Here is a 26,054-nt window from a genome sequence, read left to right on the forward strand (position 1 = left end):
TCTGACCATGTTACTCCACTTCTGAAATCTCTTCATTGGCTTCCAATTCACTTCAGAATCCAATATAAACTTCTCCTGTTGACCTACAAAGCTTTTCACTGTCTAGCTCCTTCCTATCTTTCCTCTCTCATCTCACACTATTGCCCCGCTCGTGCTCTTCGCTCCTCTAATGCCATGTTTCTCACTTGCCCAAGGGTCTCTACTTCCCTTGCTCGGCTTCGTCCATTTTCTTCTGCTGCCCCTTATGCCTGGAACACTCTTCCAGAACATTTGAGAACTACAAGTTCAATTGCAGCTTTTAAAGCCCAGCTAAAAACTTTTCTTTTTCCTAAAGCTTTTAAAACTTGATTTTGTTCTGACTTTTATACTGTTAGTTTTACTCTATCATGTGCCTGTTTGGTGCATTCTCTTCCCCTTCTTATTGTTTTATTATGATTTTATTAGAATGTAAGCCTATGCGGCAGGGTTTTACTCTGTACAGCACCATGTACATTGATGGCGCTAAATAAATAAATAAATAAATAATAATGTTGTAGTCCAGATTTTTTGGGGGGTGGGAGCGCACACACAGACACACAGCATCTCTCTCTCTCTCTCTCCAACCCCCCTCCCCCCAAGCCTCACAATAGCTGCCGGGCTGATTACGACAGGAGGGCAGCAGCTCAGAGGGGAGATGGCCCCAATCTGCAACTCCTGACAGGGGAAGGGAGCCTGGTGATAACTTGTAGCAGCACAAGCAGTCCTGCTCCCCACCCAGCCTGCTGGCTGACTGCTGTTCTTGGCAGCTGCTCTGCCGCCCGCCGTCCTCCACATGCTCCTTCCTCTCCGCCACATGGCTGCTGCTCCTGCAGCAACTATCGCGAGAGGTCTGCCGGGGCAGCTTGTAGGAGGGAGCAGCTCTGGCCGAGGGAAGAAGGGAGCGAGCAAGCAGGCGGCGGTGGCTCCAGCAGGAAAGAAGCCCTGGGCCCTCCTAGGCAGGAGAAGAGTGGGCAGAGCAGCTGAATTCACGCTCTTTCCTGCTCTGCTGCCTCCTGTGGGCGCTTCCCCCACCCCTACCTCTGGAGGGGCCGCTGTGGGCTTGAGATAGGAGGAGAGAGCGGCTGCATGAGTGAGAAAGTCTTTCCTGAGCAGGAACGGTGTGCGGAGAGGAGCTGAATTTGCCGCTCTTTCCTGCTTGGTCCCTGGGTTTTAGGACCTTCTGGAAAGACCACCTCGAGCGCCCCCCTGCCGCCCCTTTGCCTGTTAGCGCCCCCTGCCAGCGCCCCCCTGCCGTCCCTTTGCCTCTTAACACCCCCCTATGCAATCCCACCGCCCCCAAGGGGGCAGTACCGCCCGCTTTGGGAACCACTGGGCTAGATTCATGATAAACATTTGTGATGAGCATTCTGTTATACTGCAATCGCTGCACCACATGACATGGAATTTAATTCACTGGAAATCTCAGGTCTTATTTTTAGCAGTACCATCCTATACATACATGTCTACCCAAGAGTAAATCCTATTGAGTCCAATGGGTCTTGTTCCCAGATGCATGTGCATAAGGTTGCAGCTTAAAGCAAGTTTCTAGTTTTCATGGTTGCAAATAATACAAAACCGCCTACTGACGGTCTGTAAATCACTTGGCAGTTTTTCTCGATGCAGAACAGGAAAAAGAAACAACATGACCATCCAAGCAATCACAGTGCCTGTTTAATGCCTTCCTGGCCCAGAGCTGTTAAGCTAACAGGAGATGACAACCTGATAGAACTTATGTGCTCAGGGTTGTTTGGGTGGAACCCGTGACAGTAAAACAGCTTAATTTTGTAGGGCTCTAGCCTTCACAATTTTGCAGAAAAGGTTGCCCTGCATGTCAAATGCTCAAACAGTGGGCACGAATGTGGGCTCTCAAAATTACTTCCAAGAGAAGTTAAATGATTCAGCGAGGGCAGTGCAGTGGTTAGAAAGTTGGGTTTTGACATGGGAAAGGTCATCTTCAAATAAGCCCTGCCAGTTTCCATTGGTGTAAACCTATGACAAGCAGTAATGAGTAGGGTTGACCTCAATTACCTTGTGCATCAAGGCAAAGACTGGTCACCTGGATGGATCATATGTTCTTAAAATACGGTTTAGTCCCCCTTTTTCCATGGGGTAGATGGGCTGGTGAGTTGGCGAGTTGGCCATCACACTGTAGTAATTGCTGCCTAATAATGGAATGCAAAGTGTGGGTGCCTTTGGGTTCGGTGAGCTCACCATAGCACAAGACACGGCCTACAGCTGTAATGAGTATTTTCACGATGATTCAGAAGAAAACTAAAAATAAAAGCGGGGAAGGAACTCCATCACACAGCTATTGCTTTGAATTGTAGAAATGTACTAAATTGTGTGCCTGTGGGAGGAAATAGAAACGTGGTTGTGACACCAGATATAATCAGGAGTTTCATAATTCCCCTCTGTTGGTCAGGGGGAAGAGGACTAGACACTGTCTGAGTTCCCCCAAACATTTCCATCCTGCTCAGTAGCACAAATCTGCCTCCAGTTTGATAGGAATGGACTGTAGCAACAGGGTAGAAGGTTATAGGAGACAACACTGTCTTGTCTTGCTACCGCCTACCAAAGTGGACAGTATGATGAAGAGAGGCAGTTAATGTCCTGCAAATTAGATCCATCATGTGCACTGTGATGAGTTGGTTACTAATCTAGTTTTTTGTTTGGTTCTCATGTCCAAACCTCTGTGCCAGTTTTGGCTGTTCATTCATCTGACACTGGTTTTCTTCTTGAATTTGGGCCCCTCTTCTAAACTTACTGGGCCTGTTCAGACAACACACTAAACCATGGTTATGATGCCAACCCTTTTGCAGCAAACAGTGAGTGTGTTTAAACCGTGGTTATGTAGTCACCATGGTTAAGAATGGTTCACACAACATGCTAAGCCATAACGCTTAGCTCAAAATGCTTAACCATTGTGGCTTAGTGTGTTGTCTGAACAGGGTCACTCTGTTTTCTGCACTGCCCTCTCTACACACCCAACACCAACTACCTCTTCTTCAGGTAAATGTGCAGACATCTCCATCTGCATTTGCATTCATGCAGCCAGCTGCTGTATGCGGGGTCCTCTCCAAATCATGCACACAGAACCATCACAGTGGCAGCTTGGGCTTAGTTCCTTTCCCCCCAGATCATGATGGGATTATGAAGCAGCAGAAACACAGTCATACAAACATATATGTAATGTGGTTCTCTGAGGATCCCATAAAACAAGTCAATGTCAGGGGAAGAGGGTCTGACTGCCTTGACGTACTCAAGTATTGGGTTTCTCCCTTCCTATGCTGGAGTCTGTTCCACATAGGAGTTAATTAAGTTTCAGATCTGTTATTATAACATTTCTCTCTCCCCACACAACACTGCTTTCTTCTATATACCCTGCCCTTTCTGGAAGCCTTTACTATTTTCCACTGGTATTAAGAAACATTGGACAGTATCCCAATGCAACACTACTGCTAACATAAGTGGCATTGTGCCAGCATATTCTATCCCTATGCAACAGCATTAGCGCTTGTTGGCATGATGGGTTTTCTGGGGAAACCCATCGTGCCAGCAAGTGCTATTGGTATTGTGCTAGAGATAGTTTATGTTAGCAGTAATGCCACATTTTTTATGGCCCATTAAAGGTGTATCTTCTTGTTTTGTTTGTTAGTTCCCCTTCTCAATTTCTTATTCCCACCCTCTAACTTCTTTTACATTTCTTGCATTTCAAAGTTTATTTTACAAAAAAGAAAAGAAAAAAGAAGCCAATTTAAACCATTTACCATGTCAAATTTATATAAAGACTATCACATAGCTATTTATTTTTGCCTCCTAAGAGGCCTGTCTGAACCGATTATGCTTGAAACAGTGGATTTTATATTGTTATGGGTTTCCTATCAGATTTCTTTGACTAAGGCTATCTGTTGGTTGCACTGGGGTAATGACTGGACTTGACAAAACTGTGTCAATAGCCTTGTGACTTGTTTCCATGGCAACTCATTTTAGACCTATGGTAAGTTTTCTGAATGAATAGAAAGAGCTGTTCAGAGAAGGGCACAGATCTTCCTTCCTTCCGGATAAGGATGATGTGTTCTATATCAAAAATGAGCAGAAGTTAGATCTGGATCTACTGGTAGATCTCTGGCTGATTTGCAGTACATTGGCAACAACTTTCCCTGCATTCTTGTCTCTGACTACTCTGTCTGACACTGTTTGGTGGATGATCTCCTGTGATGTCACAGTGGTCATGAAGATTTGCCATTGGACTCCCTACTTTGATCTCATAGGGCAGCTTTAGCCTGGAGCAGTTTAGTGCAGTGGTGGGAGCTTTTGTGACGTTAGAGCAGCCTTTCCCAACTTGGTGTGTTTGACTACAACTCTCATCATCCCCACCCAGCAGGGCCAAACTGAAAGGTGATGATGGGAGTTGTAAACGAATACATCTAAGGGAACATACGGTTGGGAAAGACTGTTTTAGAAACTGAATTCTGTGGCTGATGCATACTGAACGACACATCTATGTCGGTATTCTCTGGCATTTCAAATGTCATATCAGATCAGACTTAGGGGTCTTGCAAATATCAAGAGAAACTCCATGTTTATGTATCTGACAGTAGGGGGTGGGTATTGGGAGGAGAAAATTGGTTAATTTGAAGGGCGAATATTGGTCCTAGACTTAGGGAGCCTTTGTTAAAGTTCCTCAATTGCCTGGGACAACTCACTGTCTTCCTGCCTCACTTTAACATCTGTGAAATAGCAGTAATGGTAACCACGCAGGGATATTGCGGGGACAAATTAATTAGAGAAACATTGTTGTTTCATATCTGTGTAAACACACACACCAGAAGATAACAAAGGTATTGAAGCTGAGGGTTTTGAATTAACTCATTTTGGCATGGTGATAGGGAATTTCTGTCTGGAATCTTTCACCAGCACAAATGCTAAGACTTTATTTTCTTTGTTACACAGGGCAAGTCAGTTCAGTTTACTTATCTCACTTGGGTCTTTTGTCCAAATCCACAATGAGCTCTTTCAGAGAGATTTATTAACTCTTGGCAGGGAAGAGGGTAAGATCTACATTTCATCTTTTTATTTTCACTTAAAAGAAAATGCAATGTGTGGGTGGGAGGGGGGAAATGATATAGCACATTTTATGCCAGCCAGTCACTACTCTGTGATTATATCCACCCAATTGCCCAACCAATCACACATGCAGCTGCATCCAGAATTACGAACTGAATAGTCTCTTCAATGGTTTTTTTAAAAAAATATTTGTTTTGTGGGTGGGGAGTAAAAGCTCTCTGCATTATTAAAGTGTTTTTGTGGATTCTTCCTTGTGGAAGAGCAAATGACAAAACTATTTTTGTTTCTTAGAATCCTGAGCAGAAAATTCTGGCACACTTACCCCTACAAGTATTTTTCTGCAGAAGTGCCTTTAGTGGTGTGATAAAGGCTTGATTGCTTTTCTTCCTGTGTTTGAAAACCTGCACAGGTAAAATGAACAAGGTATTACCAATGTACACCTGTGGGTTCCCTAACTATGGGTTTGCTTTCTTTGGAGGGGGGTCATTCTTGGATCCATTGTATATATACAAACCTAGTTAAAGCTATGAAGCCGAACACTGATAAACTTGTAAATCAAAGTCAATTTGGTCATGTGTAAAACTAAGCATATGATTTGGCCTTGTAAAATCCATTTTAGAACATATGTGGTAGAACCCTTATGCAACTTGTCTTCAAGTAATCAGATTAAATTTGTAGGAATAGCAATAGTAGGAAATCTAATTAATCTGTCAGATGTGCATTCAATGCAATGCACTAGTACATCTGATATTTTGTTACATAATCAGATGTATTCTAAGCAGTATGTTTCAAAACTATTACTGTAACATGTTGACCTGCATTAGTCAATACAATGTTTGACTTTTGAGGTAAACGGAGAACTTCTCATTTGTCCATGAAATACACAGATGCTGACGTGTCCATCTGGTGATTTTTTTTCCTCCCTCTCCACTCTTGGACTATGAAGTTCCTCTTTCTATATCCTGTTGAAGGTTTTAACTCATTAAGGGGAAGCAAAGATGAGTAGGATTTATTAGACAGGAAATATAGGTGCCTTAGAAATTGTTTAAATATTTCTAATGAGCAATAGGGCTTAATTGGCTAGGCTTCTGGCAAATTCTCAGCTTTAGTTAGCTGTGGACAGGCTAAAAGATCCAGAGGATAACTTTGAAGACTTATTTACGAGTTTCTTAATTTTGAAACTCCAAAGTGTTTAGGACCAGTCTGACTTTAACACAAATTCTTAATAGTATGACAAAATTAGAAAGTTGCAAAAAGTTGTGGTGTACAGCAAGGACATGCAACCTGATGCTCTTTAAATGCTTTGAACCGCAACTCCCATACTCCTTCACTATTGACTATGCTTATGGAAGTTATAGTCCCAAATATCTGTAGGCTCACCAAGTTGCCTACCCCTGGTATATACTCTTGTGAAAACAACCGTGCCTCCATCTTCAAAAAATTGCACCCCACACAAACAATATAACAAGTGTCAGCCTTCTTCAACCTGGTGTCCTCGAGATGTGTTGGATCACAACTCCCAGCAGTAGTAATTATATCTGCCAGAAATTTCTAGAGAGGTCAACAACCTGCTGCTTAGCCACCCAATGCAAATTTGCTGCCCAGCTATAATTCCAAACTATTTTGATTAGACTTGGTGGAGGCAATATTATTTCATCTTTGAGGGGAAAACTGGAATGTCACAAAAGACAGAACACAAAAGACAGGCTAATGTTTATGGGACTTAGACTGCAGAGAATCTAGTTCAATTTCCTACACAACCATGAAGCTTTGATGGATTAGCTTGAAGCTAGCCTACTTCAAAGGGGTTTTGGGAGAATAAAATGGGATTGTTCCATGTACCCTGCCCTGTGCTTCTTGGGCAGGGGCATTGCTACGTCTGGATCAGATCCATGGGACCCACTCTCAGAATAATTTCCCCAAAGCCCTGTCACTTTCATCCCTGCATGCAATGACCACCTCCCAATTGCCCCCTTTCATGTAACAATTAAGGTTAAGGGGAAATTTTCCATTGGTGTAAATGGCAGCTTGTTACCTAATTTTGTGAGATAGGAGTATATTTTTTTTCCAGGATTGGGAGAGAAAAGTGTAGACCAACCTAGATCCTGGTATCATGAATGCCTTTCCACATGGATCAGTTGGGTGTAGGGTGACCATATGAAAAGGAGGACAGGGTTCCTGTATCTTTTGCAGTTGTATAGAAAAGGGAATTTCAGCAGGTGTAATTTGTATGCATGCAGGACCTGGTGAAATTCCCTCTTCATCACAACAGTTAAAGCTGCAGGAGCTTAACTAGAGGGACCAGATACAAAAGAGGGCAGGGTTCCTGCAGCTTTAACTGTTGTGATGAAGAAGGAATTTCACCAGGATGCTGCATGCATACAAATAACACCTGCTGAAATTCCCTTTTCTGTACAACTGTTAAAGATACAGGAGCCCTGTCCTCCTTTCCATATGGTCACCCTAGTTGTGTGTCATTGGGTAGTGGTCTCCCGAAGGTAAAATAAAGCCAAGACTGCCCCTCTATCTTTATTTGTTGTTGCAAACAATTGTTATTATTGATTCACAGCCTAAACAACACAGTCTTGCATGCTAATTCACATCAGCAGGGGTGTCTTTTAAAAGTGTCCATCTCCTCATGGTGCAAAATAAATCTGTGAATCCATGCAGAGAACACTGCCAGAATGCGGGTGGATTGCCCAAAACAAAAGGTCAAATTTATGTTAAGTATGCTTTTTTAAAAGTATGTGTAATATTGCTACTTTTATTTTGAAGGCAAAATGGCCGATCAGCAGCAGCCGTTAAAGAGAGGCAATAAAAAAGTAAACAACAAAGTTTCCCTATCCTGTACTGTATCAGAGCTTGGAAAGGGGTGGGGAGGGGAGTTTCCCTGGCTAGGAACCCCCTAGAACAAACACATGCACTGAAGTGTTGCTTCCTCCTCTGAGCTGTCCCACTTGTGAGGTGGCGGAAAGGCATTCCAGCAAGAGAAGGCAGATGTTTGGGGCTATGGTGCTGTCTCTAGACTTTAGTGAAATAATGCAGGGAGTTACCTCTTGGTCACCCATCCCCTCCCTCTGGGCAGTGTACCATAGAGGGTTAATTATGGAAGGAGCAGCCACCTCCTCTCTCACTTATTTGAATTGTCTTCCTGGGTAGTGGAGCAGTGGCGAGTATTCAACCCAATGCACCAAATCCTTCTTGTCAGCCATGCCACTCAGAGAGATAGAAAGTACGAAGTGAGAAAAGTCTGCAGCTTCTGCCTCCACAAGATTATTTAGCCTTTCTTTCTCTCATTGGCAAGGACTGAGCAAATGATAGTTGCGGCTATCTCTAACTGCAGGCTTGTCCTCTCCATCTGGAAAGCTCTACTTGCTAGTCCACCCTCATCCTTTGGGCAGCGCAGCAGGAAGGATTGGGCCTAGCAGAACAACCTGGAAGGAGGAAGAGAGCAAAAGGAAGCATTGAGTGGCTGTTCCTTGAAGGAGGAGTGTCCTTATCTTCTTGGTGGTGGGCATGATGGGGTGGAATGGGCTCCTTGGGCTTATTTCTCACCCCCATACTATCCAGAGGGAGAGCACAGGCAAGTGAATGGATCAGATGGCTGCTACTTTCACAGCCAGCCCTCTTATGCTGAGCTCCACAAATGGTAGATGAATTCCACAGGAGAAGCAGCGTTTTTGTCTGTTACCATACAGAGATCTCATGTCAGCAGATGGCATGCTCAGGAACCCTCACAGCTGTCATGTTCTTCTACCACTACTTGGAGCAGTGGTACTCCTTTCGGGCAGGAATAGGAGCCAGACAGCCACCAGGATGATGTACTGATTAGAGTGTTGAATTCAGGAGACCTGGTTTGAGCCCCCATTGGCCACGATACTTAACGGGTGACTGGGCCAGGTTAAACCGATGGTAAGTCTACGGTGTTTGTGTACACCATTTTGAATATGCAATCTCACTTAGGAGTTGTCTCAGCCTAACCTACCTCACAGGATTGTTGTGAAGATAAAACAAGAGAGGAGGAAGACTATGTAAGTCACTTTGTGTTCCTTGCAAGAGCTGAAAAAAGTGGCATATAAATGTAATAATTATCATGTATCTCCCCAAAATGCGTATTAACCATTTAGCACTGCAATTTGGGTGATATAAAACAGTTGCTCTGTCCCCGCTCAAAAACAGAAGTGGGGTTGGGGGAGTAATTGCCAGCCCTAACTAAAGATTGCTGGTGGTCATGATAGGAGAGGAAACCAATGGTAGTGAGGATGGTATTTGGGGTGCTGCCTTTGTGGGGCTGTTCACAAGACACAACAGCCCACCTTAGGTTATTTAACCCATGGTAAAGCACTTGCAGACACCATTGTGAATATGTAACTAAGGGGTTATCCTGCTGTACAAACCCAGCGACTGTAGGTTGGTCAACCATCTAACACATGGGCTGTTTTAGAGTTATTGGAAAGTTGTTTAACCCTCCCATAACCCACACTTGTCTTGTTCACACAACATGACAATGCCTGATCTGGAGAGGGACATGCAACCTGGCTGTGGAATGTCATTCAAAACTGGTCATTTTCTGTGGTAATAGAACGTAGCTACATTTCTGGAATTTGACTCTCCTCTGTGGAGCTCAGCTGCCACTTTTCTACTGAGGACCTGGAGGAAGGAGTGGGAAAGAAATGTTTGGCAAAGAAGAGAAGATGGAGCGGCTCCTTCCTCACACTCACTCCTTCCTTAAGGCAACGGCACCTTAAGAAATTGCAGCAGGAAGGTCGCCCCTTCCAGCGACTTGAAGCGCCTGAATTTTTAACGAGCGTGAACGACTCAAATAAACCCCACCCCATTCCTCAACAGCCTACGTATATATAAACGTCTTTGCCCTTCTCAACCAATTGTAGCTCGCAGTCCACGTGAACACGGCACTGCCAGCCAATCAACTTGTTCATGTTCACATGCTCTCTCGGGTGCGGGAATCTACCTACTCAGCCGGTCGGCTTCCCAACAATCTCAGCAAGCCAATAGGAAACCAGACGGACGTTTCTGCGTCACGCGGCCTGACCTTAATTGAAGCGCCGGAGACCGGTATTAGGGGGAAGTAGCACAGTATAGTGCGTGTAATCCTTCCGCGGTCGTTTGAGTAGGACTAAACGGTTCCCGATGCGAAGCCCCGCATAACTATTCGTTTGGTCTTTAGAGTCTTGGAGAGGCGTGTGGGAGGAATGAAGTTGCTGATATGAAGCGTTTTTAATTCTGGGGACTACAGGCGGAAGGATTCCTTTGGAGTGCTTGATCTTTGAAAGGAGAGGCCTGCCGGATCTTGTTGCCTATATAAACAGAAAACGCGGTCGGCGCCGCCCTCATTGTCTGACTGTAAAAAACGAGTGTAGAAGCTTTTAGTTGTTGCGTTCCGCTCTCCGGGCGCGGCTCTGACCGACTAAGCGAGGAGTGATTTTGGCTACCTCAGCCGCCGCCATGGCATGGTAGGGGCGGTAGTGCAAGCGGCACCGGCCATTGCAGAGGCGCAGCAACAGCGGCCGCGGCCTCGGCACCTCCAGGCGTCTGCAACCATGGCGTAAGTATCGCGGAGAGCGGGCGGGAGCAAAATGCCTATTAAACCAAATGTAGGGGAAGGAGAGGCGGCAATAGGGTGGGGGGCAGCTTTAGGGGTGGAGATCCCTGTGCCTACATTTTAACATTACTGGCTATAGTTTTACCTCACGCGCCTAGTCTCCTTAAGGGTGTCCAGAGGGAACTGTAAAGCGGAAATAATGAACTAAACAAAAGCAGGGCTACTTGGAGGGGGGGAAGGGGGAGTCAAGGAGAGGGTGACCCGCTACTCCTGGTTGCAGAGCGAGGGGGAGGGAGGGGAGAGAACAGATCTATTTTCTAAAAGGAGTTGATGATCTAATGAGCTGTCGGGTTTCCCAGGCTAATTAGAGGGCAGGCTGATTTCCCTTCGTGCCTCAGAAGATTCCCTGGGATTTAAACTATTGATAGCTCTGTGTTCTCTTCTGGGCAGAAATAGAGCAAGGATGAAATTTCAGGTAGACCTGTTAGACTTCCTTTTTAGCAGAAGCGTGGTCCCATTTTAGCAGCAGCTTGCCAGGCAGAAATTGATCTGGTAAAGTTTTTCCCAGCACAGATAAACTGATGGAGAAATGCTCAGATGCTAATTTTTTAACTGGTCTGTAGCTGTTTTAAGACCCAGGAGCCCTGTTTGGGAGATGGAAAACGTGGCTGCCTTACTTAAATATCTGGTTGCTCTGTGTTCTGGATTGGAAGCCATGTTGAGCTACTAAGAAAGATCACACAGTTCCCTGTTAACTTGAAGTTTTTCTGTATAGCTATTTGTGAGATAGGTTTCCCTTTTTTATCACTGGATATGAATTCAAACTATTTGGTACCTCTTCTTTACTGCTGCTCAACTTTGATTTGAAAGATACCCAAAATTTAGTCTAATTAACCTGAATGGAAACGTGGCAGGATACAAAATGGCGGCCTATTCATAGGGTGGGACACGTACAGCAGGGAGATCATGAAATGGCTGCAGCTGTTGCTGCTGGTGAATGCGTGAATCAGTCTGAGGAGGGCAGTGGGTGGAGCTGGAGCGGTGGCTTTGACCATATATGGTTATGAGGAAACCAAGTAGGCTGCCTCACAGAAGTGAGAACAAATCCTAGTTGGCGCTGTTGTACAAGTAGAGCTTGTTGGTATTCAGAAGCATCCCTTGAATAGGATCCAGATACCCTCATGGTAGCTCAGAAAATGTAAAAGCTGGACCTGTTAATGACCACCATGTACAGTCTGTCTTTTTCTATTTTGGGGATAACCTGAATTCAGCCCATCACTTTGCAATAAGCCATTTTTGTTTTGACTTTTCCAGGTTTTTCAAGGCACCACACAGCAGCTTTGCTGTAATCGACAAAGACACCATCTATTTGTCTACAGTTTTTGACGACAAAGTACTAAAACTTGGCCAAAATGAGCTTCTCAAACACAGAGATGTTGTTGGGGGATTTTCTTTCCCCCTTCAACCAGCCGTGTTTGGTGGCTGAGGAAGGTTTGGGACTCTTAGATGACTACCTGGAGGTGGCCAAGAACCTCAGTTCGAATGGGTTCTCCAGCGACAAGGCTAAAGTGGGCTCCTCCGATTGGCTGGCTGTGGATAGTTTGAATAATGCCACAGACAACAGCCAGGGTAAGACAGTGACACAAATTAATATTCTGGAAATGTTGGATGCCTTCTGGAGTTACAGTTCTATAAAAATAAATGTGTGGCATCCTTAATCAAGATATTAAAGGGAGGGGGAAAGTAACAGAAGAAAAATAACATCCTTGTCCTCATTGACAAAGTTTAATTTTCTGAATAAATTCTCTTTTCTGTAACAGAGGATGCCTTCTCTGGCATGGATTGGATGGTGGAGAAGATGGATCTGAAGGAGTTTGATTTCGATGCGCTGTTGTGTATCGATGACCTGGAAGCCACCGTCTCCCCAGATGAGCTCATGGCCACATTGGAAGACACAAGTGATCTGTTTGACCCTCCCATACAAGAAATTCCCAACAAAGAAACTCCACTGATAATAGAACCAACTATCCATTCCCCTAAATCTCCCCCTGGGGCAGACCAGGCAGCCCCACTGACCCCTTCGTTACCGCTTCCCCTCTCCCCAGAGTCACTGACTTCCACTGCAGACCATTCTTTAAGCTTAGACCTAGGCAGTGAAGTAGATGTTCTTGAAGGAGACAGGAAAACTGAAACCCATATCTTACTGGTGGTGATTCCTAAGTGTGAGCCGGAGGATGAAGCGCACTCTGACAATGATAGTGGAATATGCATGAGCCCAGAATCATACCTGGGGTCACCCAAGCAAAGTCCTGTTTCTGTTAGTTCCCTCAGTGATGGCCAGTCAGTTACACCCCTGCATGATAGTTCTGTACGGCCCAAACCTTATGATCGCCCTGCAGAGAAGGTAGTGACATTAAAGGTGAAGGGAGAGAAGAGAATAGACAAGAAACTGAAAAAGATGGAGCAAAATAAAACAGCAGCTACACGGTATCGGCAGAAGAAAAGGGCAGAGCAAGAGGCCTTATCAGGAGAGTGCAGAGAACTTGAGCAGAAGAACGAGGCCCTGATGGAAAAAGCAGATTCCCTGAGCAAAGAAATCCAGTATTTGAAAGATCTGATCGAAGAGGTCCGCAAGGCCAAGGGTAAAAAGGTTAAAGTCCCAGAATAGGGTAGTCAAGAGTAGATGTCACAAGCATGTATATAAGAGCTTAGTGCGAGCAGCTGTGTATTACTGCTTAATAAATTATTTTCTAGTATTCATTTGTTGTGTATATATGGAGTGGAGATTTTCTTTGAAGCATTCATAAAATAGCTTCCTTTCCTGAATGTAACCAAATTTAAAACGTAAACAATTGAGAGGCCTGAAGTACTCTGGGAAAAGACAAGGATGGATAACTTAATTGTTTTACAAGGCCTGGAGCACCATACAAAAACTAGGAGGAAGATATGACTTGAAGTTTTCTACATCATATCTGAAGTTTTGGAAACTACTGGTGGTGCTTGTTTGGGTGAATTTAAATTGTAAATTATATAGATACAACTAATAGTTCAGATATAAATCATTAAAAGTGGGCCTTACTGGCTCCCGCTGTTCTATAGCTGGCGCAAATGGCCACTTATACATGGCTAACAAAAGTGCTGAAGCAAGCAGCTGCTACTTTGGATAAAAGCTGTAATCTGATTTATTCAACAGCCTACTTTTGCAGGCCTTGTGCAAAACATTTTACTATCACTAGTGCATGAGTGAAGGGAATTAAAACCTGCCTTGTGTACTCTGGCAAGTTATGCTATTTGCTGAGAGGAAGGTTGGGAAATAGAGTAAGGCAGGGTTGTGTTTAGCTTCCCTGTCAATCATGGCCCTTGGATGTTAACAGATCAGTACTCTGTATCTGCTCTCAGGGATAATTTCAAGTAATCTCTGCAGGAAGCACAGTGAGGATGTGATATGTTATCAGAATGCTAATATACCTGCTTTCCTTGGCAGTAAACTTTTTTATATGCTAGGCAGCTACTTTCTAAAATGGGATGTTCAGAAGTAAAGCATCTGGCTGACCTAGTGGGGAAGCATAGGAAAAAGGTAATAGCTTTGTATCTCTGCTTCCCTCAACTGAACTTGGTATGTATGGCATGTGTTTCCTTTGTGCTAATGTCCTGGTTCCAGAGAAACAAAAGGAATGGACTAGAAGCAGCTTTCCCTGAGCCCCTCTACTCATTTCTTGGGATACAAACCATTAAGGACTCCTTCACCATCCACATGCCTACAAATTTCAAGACCACTAGTTAGTCGCTAGCATAACACAAGATGAGTTTAAAAATTTACCTATGTAGGCTAAATATGTTCACTAGATGAAATTGAATACTTTTATGAAGTATGTAGTAAATTGAATGAAAATCATCCCATGAAGCATATTTGTGTCTGGGACCAATACATGTTAGCAATTTTGATTTGCTAAATGGTTTTATCTCTACCTATCCCTGTAATAGACATAATATATTTGAAACTGCTTTTATTTCATCTTCGCCCGCAGACCATGCTCTGCTCTGCAATGCTGGAGATTCTTTTTGTCTTCTGGACTTGGGCTGCAAAGTCATTCTATCCTGAAAATTTGGTTTTCAATAGCAAAGTAGTACCATAGTTTGGATAAAAAAATAGTTTACTCCCATTCCAAATACATTTGCAAAGTAAGACAAGAAACCTGGTACAAAACAGTTACATAATGTCCTCTAAATATTTTTTTAGAGTGACTGAGGGAGGGGGGGGGAAATATTTCTCTTCCTTCTATGCAAGTGAACCTTGTATTAAGCACTTGAGCTGCAGAATAACATTTAAGAGGTTTCAAACTTGCCCTATGTCTGTGAAAGGGCTGGTTGATACTTCTGCCATCTTTGGGGCAAGCACATTTAGCCCAGTGAGTAGCTAGGCCCCAAACTGATTAGAAAATGAATATTTTAATCAAAAGGGGATGGAGAAGATCTTGTAGAATTATGTAAGTGGGAAAAGACTTGATTACACAATGGGTTAGATTCAACATCCCAGCAGCAGAATGGCCCTTTCCTCTATGGCTCCTTGCAACCCCCTACATGTCCTCCAAACCAGGAATTCTGAGGGCGTGCAGGATGCTGTAGAAAGCAGAGGACAAGGGAAAATCTGTTCCACCAGTGGTAGCCGTTCGGTTGCCTGAACAATGCAGGACCCAACCTCAGATATTGCCACACAGAAGTGTGGCCCTTTTATGAGGCACACTTAAAATTCACATGAACTCAATTTCGCTTATGCAGATGAACAGGTTGACCAAAAGAGATACAGAGGTACACTTTCTAATAGTGAGCTTACTCTTAGCAAGGGATGGGGTGAAGGACATGAAGAAAGCAAATAGCTGAGCAAAGTTTTGGGCTGTCTCAAGACGTGGATCTTTTTTCTTTGAGCAAAACACAGTGTTGGTGTAGCAACTCTAATCAATAATACACAGTTCTATTACTATACTTTTTAAGAAATGCATAAATACGCAGTTGTATAAGCCACCATCCGACATGTAACCTCCAGCAGCTCTGCCCAAACACATCAAGTACTCCTGCTTTAAATTATTACTGAAATAGAACAGGGTGTATGGTGTTTTAAATAAAATCATTATATCCAACTTCTATGTGAGAGCTCAGTAGTCTCCTCTCCAACTTTCTGATCAGACCTACTTGTGCCTGTTCATCTTCAGAAGTACTGCAGCATCAACTGTTCCCAGATCATTCAGTGATTCCTGGTATTTTTAAGTCAGAGGTAGACAACTTGTAAACCCTCCCTCCAGCCTTAGCAAGCATAGGCAATGGTGAACAACCAAGGGCATCTTAAGCTCTCAATGATTGCAGAAATAGTCCGCAAGAGATCCTTTTCATTTACCAATAAAAGCAGTGATAACGTAGCCTGATGTATATTACAGAAACTCAATACTTTTGAGAGATGACTGCATAGGATACAATAAGGAACTATATGCAAACTATTTTTTTAAGCCAAGTAAATAAAATGAGACTCCCATTTACAGTTTTCCTAATGGTACTGTTGTGGAAATTTGAAGTTCTGTCTTCCACACTACTTTGGCTAGTGTCATGCTGTTATTTATAATAGATGACTGAGGTAGACAGATAATTTCCATATTAGTTATTTCTAGAGGGTCTGTCTGTCACAGCAAAGCAATCCTGTGCAAGTCCTAAACACCACTTTTCACCTTGTCCCAGCATCTGCATTCAATTTCTCTCCCATGCCTACAGAAACCAGTAGTTTAAGTCAATATGGATACACCCATCACTTCTGGAGGGGTGGGGTGGAGGCTGACTTTCAAGCCAGATTCATAAAGCAGAAGTATCTTAGTGACAGAGCTGTAAGTCCAAAGTGGGTAAATCACGAGGATCATGTTTTTTTTGTGATAAAGAGATCAGGATTCTCTGTTTGGAGAGCAGACTAACATTCCGCATGAAATGACTGAACAAGTTAGCGGTGAAGATGCTGCAGCTTCCTACAGTAAATGTGGCTTCAACCACTTACAGAAAGGAAATACGCTGATCTTTGATGTTTCCTCTGTAACAATGAGAGACACAGTTTCTTTGGTCAGACTACTCCAGCTCCCCCAAAATATTCTCTCTCAAATTTCTGGAAGTCTTCCTCGGTGAATACAGTGCCTTCCGGCTTCTTCTTTGCCTTCTCTTGAGTGTGGTCTCTAGCTTTCCTCCCTCTGTTTTGGGTTAAAATCTTCAGACACAATATAAAGAGAAATAAAAAGTTACACGTCATCTATACTAATGATGCACAACCACTTAAGACCACCGAGTCTCAATCCAACTTATTCCATCCCAAACTTCTGAACATGTTGCTGAAAGAACCAGGAGCTAATGTATCCAGTGCTAAAAAAACACAGCCAAGGAAGTCTAGATTGTAGGGGTGTGCACGGACCCCCCGCTCTGCCCCGCGGGCCGATCTGAAAATTTCAGATCGGCCCGCTCCGCGCCACTCCTCTTCGCTGCGGAGCTCCGGCTCCGAATTGGAGCTCCACAGTGGAGGAGAGTGGCGCCAGGTAAGGCCGGGAGAGGAGGGCGGGAGGTTCAACCAGGACCGCGGACGGAGGCAGGTAAGGGAGAGGAGGGTGGGGTGGGGATGTGTATGGGCGACAGCGACAGGGCCCGGTAAACCCCACTTACCTTTCCGGCGGAGCTCCTGATCGAGGCGAAGGATCCGCCTTCACCTCGATCCTCTTTGCCACGCTCCGCCGGCCCCCCAATCCTCTTCGCCTCCGCCTTAAGGGCAGGCGAAGCCCCCCGCTCTGCTTCTAATTCGCCGGTCTGATTAGAAGCAGAGCACATCCCTACTAGATTGTGATAAGAGCAAGTCATGTCAATTTAGTCCAGGAAGTCTGTTTTCTGCATTGCTACAGACCTAGAGAAAGCCATTATTGGCCCAGTTTTCAAAAGGGATTTGGACTCTGTCCCTAAATCTATCGGATTTCTGTTTAATGTGCTCTGAAATCTGGCTGTGAATAGAATGACGGAGGGACAAGTGGCAGTTAGTAATGCCAGACAGATGTGGGAGGAACATGCTGAGAGATCCAGGAATAAATATTTCTTACGATTCTGCCCAAGCACCATGGAATCTGGTGCTGGGTGCAAAATCCAGCATTCTGAGAAAAGAAGCTTTTGTTTTACAAATCACAAAAACATTTTTACCCTTTGTGGCCGTCAAAGTGGACTTACAAGTGGATGGCCAATGCCCACTGAAGTGTCAAAAGCTAGAGGAGGAGCTGCTGGGACTGCCTTTTGGAACCATTTACAATTTATCTTGTCTCAACGTTACCCAACACTGCAAAAACTCAAATTCTTTTCTCTCCCTGATCCTTCAACATGGTGCAGTCCACTCAAGTGTCTTTTTAGTCATTGAGAATTTAATGCCTCTCCCTATGATGAGCAAGATCAGAATAGGAGATGGGTGCATCACCATCTGCTGGACTCAGGAGAGGTACTAGAGAGAACACCTGCTCTCTCTAGTACCTCCCATTTGCCACAATTGGCTCTGAGGGGAGCAGAGCCAGAAGCTACATCAGGGATGGGGAACCTTGGCCCATAGGCCAAACTTGGTTTGCCAGGCCAGCTTGGAGCCCCACCCACTCAAGAAGGAGAGCCGTTGAGACGTGGCTGAGCTGGCTTTGCTCTTCCGTGCCTTTCCTGTGTGGGGAACAAGAAGCAGGAGCTAATTCAGCTGAATCTGCTTTGTGAGGGAGGTGACGGAGCCACACCACATGCAAATTTCAGAGGGGGGTTCACCATGCATGAGCCCCATTTGCATTATCCATGAGCCCCCTATGGTGAGCAGACTGAGGGGCAAAAAAGCAGGACTACTAATGCCTATGGTGACATAGGCTTTTGCGTTAGTTACATAGATTGTAGAATTTGGTTACCTTTCTATTTGCGAGGGGTTTTTTTTAGTGCAAAGAATACACATCCCCATACTAATATTTCCAATTATTTCCTAGGAAAATATATTGGTTTCCTGTTTTCATAGGCATTTAGGAAATAACAAATAATCTCCTTTGGGTTCAAAGGACCCATATAATGGGTAAGAGGAGAATCCTCTCTCTCAGGAGTTTACATTTAAATGATTACTTTCAAATGGACAGCACTATTAAACACTTAGATCTGAAAATACCATCTCTTTGTTGAGGATTTGTCGTACTTTGGCAAGAATGGTAAACAAAAAGGAAGTAGGGATTGAGACATGTGGAAGAACATGGAGTCTCTTCCCTACACACTGGGACCATCACGGACCATGGTCCGTGATGCCGGACCATCAAGGGTGAGCTATTCCACCTGCTCCCCCCCACCCCCCGGGGAGACATTAAAGCAAGGCTGGAGCTGAAGGTTGGGAGGTGCTGCTTCTGGGGGAGAAATGCTGGACCATCAAGGGTGAGCTATTCCACCTGCTGAAGGCTCCCCCTACCCCTGGTTTGTTTTGCTGTACACGTGTATTTAGTATATTTTTTAATATTATTGTGATATTGTTGATTTGTACATTGTTAAATATTGTTGTAGTTTTTAATTTTTGTAAACAGCCCAGAGAGCTTTGGCTATTGGGCGGTATAAAAATGCAATAAATGAAATGAAATGACATATAGTCTAACTTTCTCAGGCCTCATTTCAATTGATTCATCATCATCATCATTATTATTATTATTATTATTATTTCAATTTATACCTTGCCTATCTACAAAATACCCTAGGCAGGCATACAAAGTTAAAACAATTTAAGCAAGATAAAAATGAACAATACAATATAGGTAACATAAAAATGTTAAAAATAATTTTAAAAGATAAATCAATAAAACCATCCAGCATAAAAACAATATATAATGGTCAGTAATAAGATTCTAAAAAAGGGAAGGCTTGTCAGAATAACAGAGTCTAATTCCTGCTTAAAGACATCCAAAGTAGTCAGCAGATGCTTTTCAACCAGCAGGTCATTCCACAGCTGAGGGGGCAGCAAAGGAAAAGGTCCTCTGGCGTGTGACTGACAATCTCACATTCAGCAGTCGCAGCAGATGACCCTCCAAAGACCTTAAGCGGCGGGGTGGAGTATAGGGGAGGAGGAGCTCCCTAAGGTACCTATTTACCGCCATAAGCTATTAACGAATGGAATAGAAGGCTCACCATTTCAGTGACAGTGCTGTCTGCAATGAATTGACTACTTGTCATGTACTTCATGTTCTCCTGAAAGTGATCAACAGCCTGACATTTCCTATACTCCTCTGGGAAAGATAAGAAAATAAGTGTAAGTATGTTTATGCATAGGTTAAAAGACACAGTAAGGTGAGTATGAGAACATTCTGCTTGGGTGGGATCTAACATTGCTGTTAAGCCCAAAACTTTCTGCGTGCATTGAGTTTACCATTAATGATGCTACTTGTGACGGGGAATGAGAAAATGTATTCTTACCCATCCCATGGTATAGTGTGAACAATACTCCAAAAGCTACAGATAAATCTGGCAAGATGGTCTTTCGTTGGACCAATTAGAACTGTTCATGAGGCAGAACAGAAAGCTTGTTAACTCTACGCAGAGAGCAAAATTATCTATAATATGAATAATCATTTTAGGCTTATAATGGGCTAATCACCTAATTTCTTCGATTCTAAGACACACTATTTTCCCCATATAAACATCTCTAAAAATGGGGTGCGTCTTAGAATCGCGGGTGTGCTTTAGAGTTTTTTTTTCTGTTGGTGGTACTGAAATTAGTGTGCGTCTTATAATTGAAGAAATACGGTAGTATGTTGACCAGCCTAAGAGACAAGGGAAGCCATTCCCAACCTGATGCCCTCCAGAAGCGTTGGACTACAACTCCTACAACCCTCTTCAGATGGGTGTGCAAGTCAACACATCTGGAGAGTGCCAGGTAGACTGGACTAGGGAGTGAAGCACTACAATATTCTAATTACACAATAGTTAATATGGGGACAACTTGGGTCATAGGCAGAGCAATACTAAGTACCTGGAGGCAGTGGGGCAGGGAGAGAAGAGATCTGCATTGGAGCTACCATTATATCCAGAGCCTTACTATCTCACAATGGCTAGAGCAGAAAGGTGATGTTCCACCAATTTTTTTGCCAGTCATTTTTTATTTTAAGTTTTCCTTTCCACTGAAATGAATGTGTGGGAATTAACTATGCCAGCTCCAGGGCTGGCGTAGTTTGGGGGGCAGTTTGGGGAAACAAGTCCTAACATCTCGAAGGCCCACGACCTACCTGACATGGCCCAGAACACCCTATTCTGTCCCCACCCAACCGAGAAACACAGCAGGTCAGTAATGGAGGTGGAGTTTCTGCTGCCACACTATGGACCCCTCTACCCACCACCTTCCCTCTCCACCCACAGAGGAGGTCCAAAGCCTCCTATGTCCCTTCAGCCACCCTTCCCTTATACTCACAAACCTGGAGTAAATCCTAGGACCTACTTCTAAGCAGAGAGTTGCACTGTAAGTGACTACAGTGTAACCCTTTGAAGAACAGATACAAAACATAGATGCTTAAACATTAAATATAATCTTACAGAATATTGACATATCAATCACAGTTCACCTTGTATATTAGAAATACAAGTTTTAGACCAGCACCAATTGGACTAAAATGGAATTTCCATATCCCCAACTTCTGAGATGACACATATTTATTGCTGATATGAATTGCTTTGCTCAAGGACAGCCAAGCCCTGGCACATGCGCTAACAAATAATACAGGTATTAGGGTCTGGTTGTATGCTGGATATGAGCAGAATTGTCTATGGGTCTGACAGCCCCCAAAGCAAAGTCTACATTCATAGAATAGCAGAGTTGGAAGGGGCCTACAAGGCCATCGAATCCAGCCCCCTGCTCAATGCAGGAATCCACCCTAAAGCATCCCTGACAGGTGGTTGTCCAGCTGCCTCTTGAATGCCTCTAGTGTGGGATTGTTGATTGCCAATGCTGCACTACATCTTGCTCAGTAGACCAGTTTACAAAACCACACAGGCGGCAGTATAAAATGCGGTTAATGTTTTGCCTGAGGTCAGCAGTGACAATCCCACAATATCTTATGAGAGTTGCATCTTATGGTGCAAAGTTATGCGCTTTTCCTCAGATGTAAGCACCACTGTGTTCAGTGGGGCTTACTCCCAAGGAAACATGCAGGATGGCTTAAGTTGAGTTGGGTTCTTTTATGAGCTGACTTGTTTTTGTCGGGTTGCTCAGGTGGACTGAGGTTGCTAAAACCACATATCAAAGCCAGAAGACTGGTAATCCGTTCATTAAATTAAACAGAGGTATAGTGAAGGGCAACATTTCAGACAAAAGAACAAGCCAAGCGCACAGCAGGAACCAATACAGATAGTAAGGAAAACAAAACTCCAACAAAATGGGCTCCAGTTCCATAACTCTCACCTAATGCAGACTTGGTGACTTTGCCTTTGACTGTGGCTTTGTCTCTTTTGGACCCTGAGAACAATTTCTTCTTTCTCGTCCTTTTCAGCGACTGTTTGTTGGCCTGGGCGGTGGTGGCTGCTCTCTTGGCCTGGGAAGTGGATACTATCCAGCAGAGAGAGAAAGGAGGAAGAGAATGACGAAGTGTACAATCCAGTACACGTTTAGACAGGGAATAAAGCCATTCAACTCCCAGCATCCTTGGAAGCATGCTAGGAGTTGTAGGACTTTCCTCCACCCCTGTCTAAACATGCATAGGATTGCACCCTAATTAGACTAAGAGCACAATCCAATGGATGTTCGGATAGAAAGCCAACATGGATGGTTGGGACATGCTATACGGCTTTTTTCTAATTAAACGTGCATAGGATTGTGTCCAAAAAAATCGAATTAGAATAAAAAGAGAGAAAGGATTTCGTCCCTCTCTCAAAGCCACCCCGCTGCTTTCCGTTACCTCCCGTCGCCTCCAGTAGCTCGAGTCCCTTCCTTAGTAAAGAAGCCGACATCTTTTCTCCACTCTTTTCCTCACCCACGTGAAGTACACTCTTTCCGGCTTCAGCTCTATGGTCTTTTCTATGATTAGGCACACTTCCGTGTTTGGTCCCGCCACTCTTCCGGGTGTGTTCGAGGGCTCTGAATTTCGCCACACTTCCCGTAGTTCCGTTCGGGCTTAGTTTTTTTCTTGCGCTTGAGCCTGCGCTTTAGATGCAGGGTTGGGGAGTAAAGAAAGGGGTGGTTGCGGCTGAGTAATTCTGCCTGCACGCCCATGCACGCTTACGTGGGACTTACTTCCGAGTAGATATTATAGGATTGTTCTCTCAGCCTCATTTCTTGGGCTAGCAACATCTTTTGAACTTCCGTTCATGAGCTGAAGTTTAGCTCACAATAAAAATAACTTTACAAAACCTAACATCATCAATTAAAAATGGTAAAATTTGAAATGATTTTTTCCTAATAAAACTAAGCATTTCACTCATCAAGGTTTTAATCAGCCGATATGCAGGCGATGCAATCCAGACAAAACAAATGACCACTGTCATAAGTAGTCAAGTTTATTGCTTTTGGCCAATGGCCTTTGCAAACAAACAACACAACAGTACAATCAGCAACAAATATGGAAAGACAAAGAATTTAAGAAGTTAAACATATGCATATAGACATAATTCATATAACACTTGATATACAAAATTTAAAAATATCAAATAGTATTAAAAAGTGTGTCATCGTTGATCCATAAGTGATATGATGTAAATCAGATATGGTCAAATGCAATCATCTCCTTTACAATTGATCTCTGCTATGTATTTCTTTCTGATCTTTTCTTTTTGGCAGCTGTGGCAAACAGCTAAGTCACATATTTATCCATATCCATTAGGAGGTAGCGCATCCAGTTTATAAATTTTATAAGCTTTTAATAATTCTCAAGTGCCGTCCTAAAAGAGAAATGTTCTACTTATAGCACTACTCTATTTGTGCCTATTCAGAAGTAAATCCTATTGTGTTCAGTGGTGGTTTCCCCCAGTTAAACCGGTATAGGATTTCAGCCTAATGTTGCAATTAAAAGCACACATATAAGGAAGTAAATCCCATGGAATACAGGAAGGTGTTTCTTCTTTCAGGCAGGTATAGGATTCTTTCTTCTTCAGGCAGGTATAGGATTATGCCAGTGGAGGTTGGTGTCTCTAATGTCCGTGGTTGGAGTCAGAACCAATCAGAACTCTAAAGAAGCTATCCAAGGTGCTTTGGAGTCAGAACTCGCCTTCAGAGTTCTAACTGGTTTTGACTGAAACCCGGGCAGATTCACTGCCCCACTGACATCAGAGCCACTAGCCTCCACTGCATTACGCTTTCAATTGCTTCTACATTTGAGGGATGGGCTAAGGCAACAGACCATCTCAAATGGTCTGACGGTGGAATCAGTTACCTAGGGAGGTTGTGGGCTCTCCCACACTAGAGGCATTCAAGAGGCAGCTGGACAACCATCTGTCAGGGATGCTTTAGGGTGGATTCCTGCATTGAGCAGGGGGTTGGACTCGATGGCCTTGTAGGCCCCTTCCAACTCTGCTATTCTATGATTCTATGATTTGAAGTGGGACCTATCTGGACATTTACAGTGCAATCCTATACTTGGCAGTAACTCCCATTAAATTCAGTGGGGTGTAAATGGTTATAGGTTTGTAGCCTTAGGCTGTAATCCTATACCCACTTGCATGGGAGCAAGTCCCATTGAACTCAATGAGATTTACTTCTGAGTAGACATATACTGGCTTGTACTGTTAGTGAACCTCTTGCAATCTAATTCCACCTTTTGAGCCTTACTATTCCCCTGTAAAACAAAAAACAAGATTATCACATCATTTTTTTAAACACTGAACAAACTTTTCTTTGATTTTCTAATATTAATGTAGGCTTACAGACAGTAAGTATTTGAATAGAATTGAAGCATGACATATAGCAGGGATTGGGAATCTTTATTTATTTATTTATAATATTTATATACCGCTCCCCATTGAAAAATTTCAGAGCAGTGTACAAGATAAAAACAGAATAAAACACTTAAAACAAATTTTAAAAGAAGCAAATACAGAGACTCAAGGCTGCACCTGAGGGCCACATTGCATCTGTGGGTGGGAACCTGTCAGTGGACTGAATGCAGCAATGGGCAAACCAAAGCCCAAGGTGAGCATGGCCAGCACTGGCAGTGGACTGGTCACCCATGTGCCTCTACCCCCACCCCTGATTATTAGGCCTAATTGCAGCGTGGATGGAATATAGGGGGTTACAGCTGGGAAGAGGACGGTTAACCCTTCCCAGTTGTGACCACCCTCTTCACCCAACTCCTGCTGCAATGAGACTTGGACCAAAAGCCTTTCCCCATGCCTAATTGCAACATAGGAAGCCTCAGGCTGGGTGGAGAAGGTCCCAATCTATGACTTATTAGGAGAAAGCCACTGGGTGACATTGGGCCAGTCACAGACTCTCAGCCCAACCCACCTAACAAGGTTGTTGTGAGGATAAAATGGAGAGGAGGAGGATTATGCATGCCGCCTTGGGTTCCTTGGAGGAAAAAAGGCAGGATATGAATGCAATAATACATACATTATAAAGAGAAGTGTGATTGTGTTATTGTTGTCTTCTTCACAACCCTAATAGTATGTTGCTGGCCTGGTGAAAGAAAAAACATTCCTGGAAATGAAAAGCCATGATCTCTCCCACTCAGGAACAAGTTGGGATCCACAGTTCGAGAAGCACTGGGCTTAGGGATTGTCCATAATATATGTTGCTTTCAATGGGTAGGTAAAGATAGCAATGTATTTTTTGTTGTTTTAAATAGACTATGGTTAAAAGTGGTTAAATGGCTTTCAAAAGTTTGGCATATTTTATGGATGGTCTTATTCACAATAATCCTTAGGAGTGAGAGAAATAAATCGTAAGAAGAAACCCCATATGGAATTTTTGGGTTTTCAAGTGACCAAGGGTTGTTCCAGGAAGACAGCACCCATGATCTCCCTTTGACTTGCATTAATAAAGTTGTTGACAGATTAAAAAAAAAAAAGAGGTTTCCACCAGCCATAAATCCAAAACAGTGCTGTAGATGTCACCCTTGCATGACTCACTTGGTGTTAAACCATTCAAAAATGCCTTCTATGTGCTTAACAGTGCGATCCTGTGCATCTTCAGTAGAAGTCTTACTGTGTTCAATGGAGTTTACACTCCAGTAAGTGTGATTAGGATGGCAGCTGTAAGCCTTCATATTCAGACTACCAGCAATGTCACATTCAATGCTTCTTTTATACTTAACAGGCTGGGACAAAGCAGATCACTTATTCTTCACTGCATGATTATGAGTCAAGAATTCAAAGGGAAATGTGCTGCAGCCACATCCAACCCATGTTTACTTTGAAGTGCATCCCACTGATTTTA

At 43.6% G+C, this 26,054-nt stretch overlaps 3 protein-coding genes across 3 annotated transcripts in view; 2 read left to right on the forward strand and 1 right to left on the reverse strand.

The window, feature by feature from the left end:
- The window catches only part of TAB1 (TGF-beta activated kinase 1 (MAP3K7) binding protein 1), a 228,068-nt gene that overhangs the window by 197,425 nt on the left and 4,589 nt on the right, over nt 1-26,054 (forward strand). The gene's annotated exons all lie outside the window — the stretch shown is intronic.
- ATF4 (activating transcription factor 4) lies at nt 10,441-13,404 on the forward strand. The gene is made up of 3 exons (XM_063133552.1): nt 10,441-10,651; nt 11,963-12,277; nt 12,469-13,404. The coding sequence occupies exons 2-3, from the start codon at nt 12,061-12,063 to the stop codon at nt 13,314-13,316; spliced, it is 1,065 nt and encodes a 354-aa protein (XP_062989622.1). The 5' UTR covers nt 10,441-10,651; nt 11,963-12,060; the 3' UTR covers nt 13,317-13,404.
- On the reverse strand, nt 14,785-22,676 carry RPS19BP1 (ribosomal protein S19 binding protein 1). Its single transcript, XM_063133553.1, has 4 exons — nt 22,585-22,676; nt 22,092-22,235; nt 19,829-19,926; nt 14,785-16,886 (listed from the first exon to the last, which is right to left on the reverse strand). The coding sequence occupies exons 1-4, from the start codon at nt 22,634-22,636 to the stop codon at nt 16,746-16,748; spliced, it is 435 nt and encodes a 144-aa protein (XP_062989623.1). The 5' UTR covers nt 22,637-22,676; the 3' UTR covers nt 14,785-16,745.

The sequence above is a fragment of the Elgaria multicarinata genome, chromosome 9, assembly GCF_023053635.1.
Source record: "Elgaria multicarinata webbii isolate HBS135686 ecotype San Diego chromosome 9, rElgMul1.1.pri, whole genome shotgun sequence".
NCBI classification, from domain to species: domain Eukaryota; kingdom Metazoa; phylum Chordata; class Lepidosauria; order Squamata; family Anguidae; genus Elgaria; species Elgaria multicarinata.